The sequence below is a fragment of the Salvia hispanica genome, chromosome 1 (assembly GCF_029641045.1).
Source record: "Salvia hispanica isolate PSC_SH4W2 chromosome 1, Shi_PSC_v1, whole genome shotgun sequence".
NCBI classification, from domain to species: domain Eukaryota; kingdom Viridiplantae; phylum Streptophyta; class Magnoliopsida; order Lamiales; family Lamiaceae; genus Salvia; species Salvia hispanica.
Window position 1 is genome coordinate 1,584,159 of NC_142692.1, and position 9,932 is coordinate 1,594,090.

Consider the following 9,932-nt stretch of genomic DNA (forward strand, 5'->3'; position numbering starts at 1 on the left):
CGGAAAACCTGACATGGGAAAATGGCAACCGACAATAAAGTTCGTAACATTACACGAACTTTTTAAAATTCGTGGGAAAAACCGGAATTCATGAAAAGTTGGTGACTTTAAAAGCAGTTATCCCATTTAAATATTTAAAAGTTTTAAGTAGGATGTTGAATATTTATAAATTTTGGACCTTAATTTGAATATTAAAGAACTTTGGGTACGAATTTAAATTTTCATAATTTCACACAAAAGCCCCATTTTGTTTCAGTGAAACCACCGCACCGGAAAATGGCGCACCTGCTGCGGCCGCTTTTTCACTTGCCACGGTGGCGCTGCCGCCGCTCCGCCGTGTCGCAGCTTCTCAGCTTCCGGTCAGCTCCGGATCGCGCCACCACAATTCTTCCTTTCTCCACACTCTTCTCCTCCTCCACATGCCGCCAATTTCATTCCCGCGCACGAGCTCTGAAATTGCGCGATTCTCCTCCGTTCTCCGACGCTAATGACAGCGGCGACGAATTATCCGATGGCGGCGATGTGAAGAAGAGCCGAAACGAGAGAAAGCGGGAGGCTAGGCGCGCCGTTCGCTGGGGTATGGACCTAGCCAACTTCTCTCCGTCTCAAATCAAGCGCATTGTCAGGTGAATCCGCATTTACTTTTTCGATTTCGTTGAAGTGTTTAGTTTTCATAGGTGAAGATAAGCGTTTCGTTCCGTTTGCTTTCATTTTATCCTCTTTTTTTCGCGTCTGTTTTGGCAGAGTGGCTGAACTTGAGCAAGAGGTGTTTGAGGCAATTATGGTAGTGAAGGTGATAAAGCCTCTTTTATTTCTGTTACTATTGGCGGTTAATTCAATTATCTGATTGAGTTACTTTTTTTTTGCTCAATTTTCGTCTAATTTGTTTTGGTGTGTTGATGAAGATAAGGTGTTTGATTTTTTGTCTCAGAGACTTGGTTCTGATGTTCGGGAAGGAAAGCGCCGACAATATAATTATATAGGTGAGAAAAAGTTAAAGGTTTGTTAGTGATTCACTATGCTTCTTTCAATTCATTTCTCAGTGATACAAAGAAGCTTCTTTTAATTCATTTCTCAGTGATACAGTAAGCTTCTTTTAATTCATTTCTCAGTGATACAATAAGCTTCTTTTGATTAAAACTGAAGCATTCCTGGAAGAATGTTTAATCAATGCTTAGTAGTAGTACAATAATTGGGGAATTAGTTCATTTTGTGGTCTAAAAAAACTATTCATGTACCACATTGTGTCCGTGCTCAGATATTGTTGATTTCTCGTAAGGTGGTGAACCTTAGATGATTTATATTCGTCACTAAAACATTTTAACCTGCTTAATCTCAAACATTTTTTTTGTAAATTTATGCTAATATTATGACTGATGGAAACGGCAGGAAAACTACTACGTGGAGTTGAGGTTGAATTAATGGATGGCTTAATTCAGGCAATAAAAGATGGAGATCTGACTAAGTTTCAAGAATTATCAGGTGCAGAATTGGCAATTGACGATGATGAAGTGTCAGAAGAAGAAATTTCAGAGGAGGAGGAAGAAGAGGTATGAATCAGTGTGACTCGGTCCCTTTAGCTTCATAGAAATTGTTTGAAAAGATGGAAAGTTAAAGGTTCCCCCAACATTTGAATGTATTCATCATAATAGTATGAGATAAGCACATAGAAAAACATTTAAATTTTTTCATAATACCCAGTGGAAGCCTTCATGCATTTTTATAATGTTTACTAGAAAAAAAAAATTGAGGTGCAATTCTAAACAAGTCATAGTTTTCATATGTTTTATCTTCTCACTAACCACGGTAATAATCTTATTTAAGAATTGATACTAAGCTCATGAGTTCTGTTTGCTAGATGTTGATTCTCGTTATTGTTCATCCATTATATAGAGGACAAAAGACACATGCAACATACAGGTTTTACATGTCGTCAGTTCTGATCAATATATATTGAAACCTTAACTTAGGGAATATTAGTCAGAAGCTACAATATCTGTAGAGTGTAGGTTTATGCAATAAGAAGGGAGTAGTATAATACTTCTGTTGCATTTTTATCAGGGATGACTATATTCTACAGTTTTCTTGCTTCACAGGATTACACAAATATGGCTGTTGTAACCAGATGGTTCGATGGCCTAGTTAATAAGGATCTTGACATTACCAATGAGATTTACTCACTTCGAGAGGTTGACTTTGATCGCCAGGTCAGTTTGGTTAAAGACTATGCTTGTCCTAATTGAAATTATAAATGCTCGAGAGTGTCTTTTTCTTACGCCTTCAGCAAACTTGAAAATCAATAATGAACCCACTTAGACGAAAAAAAGGAAAATAAAATCAAACAATGTTTCCCCTCTTTCTCAATTTCTTCTCCTATAACACAAACATACACATTCACAGTCCCCCGTATAGTTTCTATCCAGTAATGTTTTCCAAGAACACCCAAAAACATTGAAAACTTACCCAAGTGCATCAAGGATGTCCTGACATTTTTGAAATGCTACAAACTTAGTCTAAATCTAGCACCTTGACTTGAGACTTAAATCCCTTTTTTGAGTATCATCGATGAACTCCACCTCGTTATTCTCTATTAAATTTTCCTGAGGATAAGGACACCATTACTGGATTCGTCTGTTAACTCTCAGAATCTGCTGATAGTGAGTTTGGTTTTTCAACTTAGCATTGCCCCACACCTATTGCTTTATTCAAAACATCAATCTCTTAATAATGGTATATGGTGTGTCCCTCTTCTATTATGTTTAGGAACTTCGTCAATTGGTTAGAAAAGTGCAGTCTGCATCAGCACAGGACGCCGATTTAGAAGGGAGGGCGGAAGCAGACGCCAATGCACGAAGGTCCCTCACTCGTTTTCTCCGAGGTCTTGCCGATCAACTCCCAGATGAGTAGCATACAGTCTTAAAATTCATGAAATTTGACCAATTATCCTTGAAGTTGGTTAAACTCTTTTCTCTTTTTAATTTCCATAAATAATTTATGAAAATCTATATATTTATACATGCTTTCGTTTGTTATTGGATTATATTTTCTGTTGTCAAAAAAGTGTGGCGAATCTCTGAATTTTCACCAGATTTGGTAGCTGTCATCATTCAACTCCAAATTCAAGGAGTCATGAATTGTCGGATCATAAATCGTCTTCTTTTCAAAGCACTAGATTCGTCCAAATTTACTGTTATTTATATCCAAACACGTACATTAGTACTTTCTCTTTACTTTCTTCTATATTTTGACTATATGATTCAATGAAACTAAAATAATCAAACATATAATTGCGTTATTGAATTGCATCCTGCTAAGTTATTAGTAACAAAGTAGCAATGCCCATAATTGTGGGAAGACAGCAGAAAAACCACCTAATTATTTCCAATCAGAAAATGGTAATTTTATTTTATGGTGTGCACATAGCTTAAATTTATAATTGGTGTGCACTGTATATAAGTAGCCTTATTACTTTACCAAATAGGAGAATTAAATAATATCTTGGATTATTGGTGAATCAATTACGTAAGCCATGATCTCACTTTGTTGAGTGATATTATTGCGATGGACTACAAAAAATCTATGGTGGTGGTCGGGCTTATCATGGAAATGTTGATATGAGATTGAAGTAAAATTAGAATAAATATCAGTGTATAGTGTTATGTTAACTAAAAAATATATTAATGTTTAAATAAAACCCTTAGTTTTATTATGAGAACGAAAAATTATTTTCGGCCCTACGACTACAAAGATCCACAATGAACATGTCTCATTGTCGGGTGGTCTGAATTCATGACGAGCGTAAAGTTTATTTTCTTAAATTGCGAAAAATCCCATTGTGAATGTAGTGAATTCTTTATAAAAGCTGATAATATTGCACTGCATAATGAATAAGCAAGTGTAATCAATAAACGATATATAAATGAATAAACATAATTTTTTTTCAATTAGATTTGAACTCCAAGTGTTGCATTTCTTCATTAATAAGATATGTTCAACTAATTTTTGTGATATACAGATGAAAATAAATTCTTAACTGACAAATATCATTATATAAAGAATTCAGATTTTTTCCCATGGGCCAGGGTATCTCTCAATACTAATTATTCGAATTGAAAAAACGTTATTGAAATAAAACAAAACGGTACCTACTTCCATGTGATTGATTTATTAGTTAAATGGAATGAGTATTACTAATATTTTGCTGTAAAGTGTTTATCACTAAAGTTTGTCGTCTAATTAATTTAACACAAAATTAATCTATTTGAGCTACAACTAGGTAACTTTTTCGTAGCCAGCCATTTAATCATCTTCCATTAATAAAATGATATTGGGATAATGGTAAGACAAAAAAATGATAAGACCAAAAAGTACAATCTTTTGTAATGATATTGCAAAAGAGATTAGAATTTGAGGAACCCCTCTAATTCTTGACACTACAAAATTAAAAATACAGTACAGTCACTAGAAATTTATCTCATTTTTCCATTTCCGTCCGTCCCCAAAATTTATCTCATTCATTTTTAACATTTTTTAGTAGTGGACCTCGTATTCCACTAACTCATTCCTACTCACATTTTATTATAAAAAAATAATATACAAAAATAGGACTCGCAAGCCACTAACTTTTTCAACTCAATTTCCATTACATTTCTTAAAATCCGTACCAGATCAAAATGGTAGTACAATTTTTGAAGGACGGAGGTAGTACTACGTCGAGGCCAAAATGACATCCGTGGAATACATTGTAAGTGTCTATTTTGTGACATCAACTTTTGATTTGTAATGGAAATTACGTACTTAAAACATGATTATGATCATTTTTATGTTTGACTATTATAGCATCCATTTGACTGTTGACCTTTGTAAATTCTTCCTCATCTGTAATGTTAGAATTTTCTACTACAATGAGAAGAAAATCAATCGAATTTCTCTATTTATATGCATGTTGACCTATTTTGAAAACAACAGAGCAAGAAACATTATCCCATCTCATGATTTCATGTCCAAATAAAAGTAAGAAAACTCAATTAAAACGTGCACTTTGATGATCTTAATTATTTAATTAATTAACTTGTTGATTAATATTAACAGTCGGCAATTATGACTTCTAAATTGAAAATTGTAATAAGAGAATGGAAATGCTGAGAGAGCCGCCAGCAGCAATTCCGTTTCTTCTAACTAAATATTGCGACAATCATTTTTGTATTTGAGCGCCAATTATTATACCATAAAAATGTTGACACGATAAATTCTTATTGATATTATATTATTCTTAAAATTGAAAATTCGTGTTCATGTCTTTAGCATAGTACTTTATTCTCTAGTATGGCACCCTATTGAAATATAAATGCAGTATTAAAAAAAACAATTATTTGTAAAACAATTCTCCACTAATATAAACATAAAAATAAAAAATGGTTGATCGGTTCAATCGTCCTAACTGTTCACGTTTTTCTGTTCAGCAAAATAACTCAAAAGTTGAGAGTTTTATTGTTCTCCTATAAAACAAAACAAGCACTGATTCGTGACTGAAGCAATCGAATTGTTATTTACAACACTGATTATTTCTAAAGAATTAATAAACACATTACTTAAATTTGTTTTTTAACAAGTTTTCCCATATTTTTATGGTTATACACTCACTCTCAATCTAATGTTTTACTTTTAGCTAAACTAATTTAAAGGAAAATTATTAATCTAAAAGGTGATATCAGCAAAGCACCTTAGTAGTATTATAAATACCTCCATCACCCTTTCCCCCAAAAAAACTTCTCTTTCTCCATTCATCCTCTGCTTCTCATTCTGTAACACAATTATTTTCCTGTTTCCATTTCAAAAATCTTTCTCACATCACATGGGAAAGCTTTACTTCCATATTATCTTCCTAATTCTTTCAAATTCCTTCATAGCAGGTAAGTGATTATGCTTTTGAAGCAATTTGAGTTGAATCGCACAAATTTCAATCAAATACATTGATTTAATTTCTAACGAATTACTGCAAATTTTTTGTTTCAGAAGTGTATTCATCAGCCACATTCACATTCGTCAACAAATGCAAGTTCACCGTGTGGCCAGGCATTCTATCCAACGCCGGGATCTCTCAGCTCCCCACCACCGGCTTCGCGCTGCAGACCGGCGAATCCAGAATCATCACCGCGCCGTCGTCCTGGGGCGGCCGATTTTGGGGGCGCACGCACTGCTCCACAGATCCGTCCGGAAAATTCACCTGCCTCACCGGCGATTGCGGATCGGGCAAGCTCGAATGCGCCGGCGGCAACGCGGCGACGCCGGCGACGCTGGCTGAGTTCACGCTCGACGGCGACGCCGGGAAGGATTTCTACGATCTGAGCCTCGTCGACGGCTACAACCTCCCGATCCTGGTCGCGCCGCAGGGCGGCACCGGCGCGAACTGCAGCAAGGCGGAGTGCGGCGCGGATCTGAACGGCGATTGTCCGGCGGAGCTGCGCGTTGCGAGCGCCGGCGGGGAGCGAATCGCGTGCAGGAGCGCGTGCGACGCGTTCGGCGGCGATCAGTACTGCTGCAGCGGCGCGTACGGCACGCCGGCCGCGTGCAAGCCGTCGCAGTACGCGCAGACGTTCAAGCGCGCGTGCCCGCAGGCGTACAGCTACGCGTACGACGACCTCACCAGCACCTTCACCTGCGTCGGCGCCGACTATATCATCTCCTTCTGCCCCTCGCCTAACACCAGGTGAATTTACCATAATACCCCTTCAATTTGATGAAATGAATATACGTTAGATTAAGTTGGATCAAAGGAGCACTAATGATTACTGCTACTTTAATAATAGAAACATTTCGTTTCGCGCATTCATTTTGAAAATATAATTATAAATAATTAAAGTGGAGGAAAAATATTGTACGAGAGAATATTAAAGATAAAACTTTTCTTTACATTATTCTCTCTTGCTTTACTTCCTCTCCATTTTAACTATTTATTATTCCCTCCGTTCTCGACTAAGAGTCACACTTTTCCATTTCGGTTCATCCCTAATTAAGAGTCATGCTTCATTTTTCCATAAATAGTAAGTAGGTCACACATTCCACTAACTTTTCCAATCAACTTTTCTTTACATTTCTTAAAACTCGTATCCAATCAAAGTGTGACTCTTAATCGGGGACGGAGGGAATATCATTTTTTTTCAAAACGAGTGCAGAAAATGAAATGTCTCTATTGCCGTGGAACAGAGGGAGTAATATTAAAATGAATTCCACTTGCATTATGAATTATTGGATTTGTTAAATAGCAATATATCGTTTTCATAGGTGAGATGAAATGTATGAATCAAAAAAGATGTAACGCTAGTGGAAAGATTTGGTCATATTTCGTAATCAGCCGGTAGAATTAACAGTTTAATAAATTGATTGGAGAGTAATTTTGTTTATTAATTAGGAATAATATTGTAAATTTGTTTTCTCACACCTTGAATAAAGTAGCTTTCGTTTGTAACGGTCGGCTCTGCAGTAGCCAATAACAGACAAACACGTGGCTGTGATAATTTTTTTAAATAATTTCTATAATTTTGATGCAGTCAAAAATCTTCGTCGGAGTCGACGGCGGCGGCGGGTGGCAGCAATACGCCGTTTGACGGCAACATGGTGTATGAAGGTGCGTTGGAGGTGAGCTCTGCGCCGTCCACATATGGACACGTGGTGGGCGGAGCGGTCGCCGTCGTGGCGGCAATGTGGCGGTTGAGCTATCGTAACTAAAAAACACTCCACTTTTTGGGTGGGCCTGTTTATCAATGCGGGTTAGGAGCGGGTCATGATCATGTCGGCCCATTTCGGCTGGCCCATGTGACGAGGAGATGAGTCACTCGAAGGCAAAAATTATTGAATGGAATTTATAAGAAAAGAATGGAAAAGTAGTTTAGTTTTGGAAGGTATCGAGCAAAGCTCTTGGGCTTATAGTAATATTCTTTTTCGAGGAATTTATTATTCGAATATGGGGGGATAGTGATTGGGGAGTATTCAATTGGCAGAGTAGAGAGGTAGTGTGTAAAATCAAAATATTATTAACATAATTTGTAGTGTTCATATTTTTTATTCGTTCATCGTTTTGTGGTGTTCTTGTGCATTATTGTTGGATTGTGAAATGTGGACCAGTTATGAAATTATCAAAATAAATTATTGGAGCTTTGTAGCTAACATGCTACCTCCTGAATAACTAAAATACAAGTAAAAAGTTCAGTACTATTCTTATACTACATACTAGTACTCCCTCCGTTCCATAGTAATATGAGCGTTTTTTCATTTTCGTTCCGTTACATAGTAATAGAGTCATTTCCCTTTTTAGTAAAAGTCAATAAATTTTTCCACACCTACTTTACTCTCTCTTACTTTTTTCTATCTTTATCTCTCTGTCTTTTTCATTTTTCACTTTATTATCTCTTTACTTAATCCACCTAACACAATTTTTCTTAATCTTTGTACCGAAAAGTTTTGCCTCCATTACTACGAAATAGAGGGAGTACTATTTAATAAGAGAGTGAACAACAAATTTAGTTATCTACGTATGGTAGTTCATATGTCTTAGGAATCTATGTTTGAAAAATAGCAGTATGGGGATCTACGTGTGACTATATCACACTTCATGTACTTTTTACTATTTTGAGTTTTTTAACCATTAGAGCACTCCCAATGGAGGTGGCGAATTCTCGGCGATAAATCGCCGATTATCGCCGAATTATCGCCGGCCATTGTGGCGAAGTCGGCGATAATTCGGCGATAATGTTACCGTTGCTTCGCCGAGTGGCGATTTATCGCCGGATTATCGCCGAGCGATCGCCGGCCACTGTGGGCGACGCTCGGCGATAATCGGCGATTTTTAAAATTTTTTTTTTTTTTTTTGGCCGAACGGCTATTTTATCCCACCCCTATAAATATTTCATCCTCTTCCTCCATTCATCACCCACAAACTTCATTCACACAAATTTTCAATCTTTTTTCTCTCCATCTTTATTAAATGAGTTCTGATTCATCGTCTCGTGCTCAGTCCGACGAGGAAATATCACATTCTTCTTCCGAAGAAGAGGTACCTCCCGCTCCCACCGGATGGGATGTAGCGGGTTTCGCAAGACGATCAGATGCCCACTCGGAGATAGAAGAAGGTATTTTGCCCGAGCGCAAGAGTCTGCGCGCAAGGATGTGGAGAGGGCATTTGGGGTGCTCCAATCGCGATTTGCACTGGTAAAGGGTCCGACGCGCTTTTTCTACCAGGGGGATATTGCCGATATCATGTATGCGTGCATCATCATGCATAACATGATCATCGAAGATGAACACGAAGGCGTCCTCGACGTCACCAACGACCCAAGTGTTGCATCATCGAGTCACGGTGTCTCAACCGAGTCCGCCCGCCAGGGTGTACCGCACAACGAACATGAACGGTTCCAGGCGTTCATGGACATACACCAGAAGGAGGCCCATCAAGCACTACAACACGATATCATCGAAGAATTGTGGGCAAATAGAAACCGCGCCCACCGCCCTTGAATTTTTTTTTCTTTGAATTTTTTTTTTGATTTTTTATTTCCATTCGTGTACTTTTTTTTTTTTTAATTTTCTTCGTTGTAATGTGTACCCGTGTTTAATACAACGAACTTTATTACTATTTATTTGATTTATCTTTATAAATTAAATAAGCTAGCTTTATTATATATAAAAATAAAACAATTAAATTAGTGATGATGTAAAAATGAAATGTTGAGTTAGGGAGAAATAAGGGAGAAATAAGGGAGAAACCATTGTAGGGGTTGGCTAAAAACTGGGGATAAAATGTGATGCTGATGTGGCGCTGATGTGGCAGGAGTTAGGGAGAAATAAGGGAGAAATAAGGGAACTCCATTGGGAGTGCTCTTATGCTACACAAGGGCAATGCCTTTGTTTCTCAATTCTTTTCCCACCTCTATTCT

At 37.3% G+C, this 9,932-nt stretch overlaps 2 protein-coding genes across 3 annotated transcripts; both read left to right on the top strand.

The window, feature by feature from the left end:
• The first annotated feature begins 244 nt into the window (after positions 1-244).
• On the top strand, positions 245-3,040 carry LOC125222092 (kinesin-like protein). The gene is made up of 6 exons (XM_048124532.2): positions 245-626; positions 745-793; positions 932-983; positions 1,390-1,550; positions 2,097-2,207; positions 2,764-3,040. The coding sequence occupies exons 1-6, from the start codon at positions 277-279 to the stop codon at positions 2,905-2,907; spliced, it is 867 nt and encodes a 288-aa protein (XP_047980489.2). The 5' UTR covers positions 245-276; the 3' UTR covers positions 2,908-3,040.
• A 2,719-nt stretch (positions 3,041-5,759) lies between these two features.
• Positions 5,760-8,072, top strand: LOC125222091 (thaumatin-like protein 1b). 2 transcript variants are annotated; one of them, XM_089070195.1, is made up of 3 exons: positions 5,760-5,912; positions 6,019-6,709; positions 7,551-8,072. In XM_089070195.1, the coding sequence occupies exons 1-3, from the start codon at positions 5,855-5,857 to the stop codon at positions 7,726-7,728; spliced, it is 927 nt and encodes a 308-aa protein (XP_088926321.1). In that variant the 5' UTR covers positions 5,760-5,854; the 3' UTR covers positions 7,729-8,072. The 2 variants fall into 2 exon arrangements, with proteins under 2 accessions (XP_088926321.1, XP_047980488.2); XM_048124531.2 differs by having other exon boundaries at positions 5,840-5,912; positions 6,016-6,709.
• Positions 8,073-9,932: the final 1,860 nt, after the last annotated feature.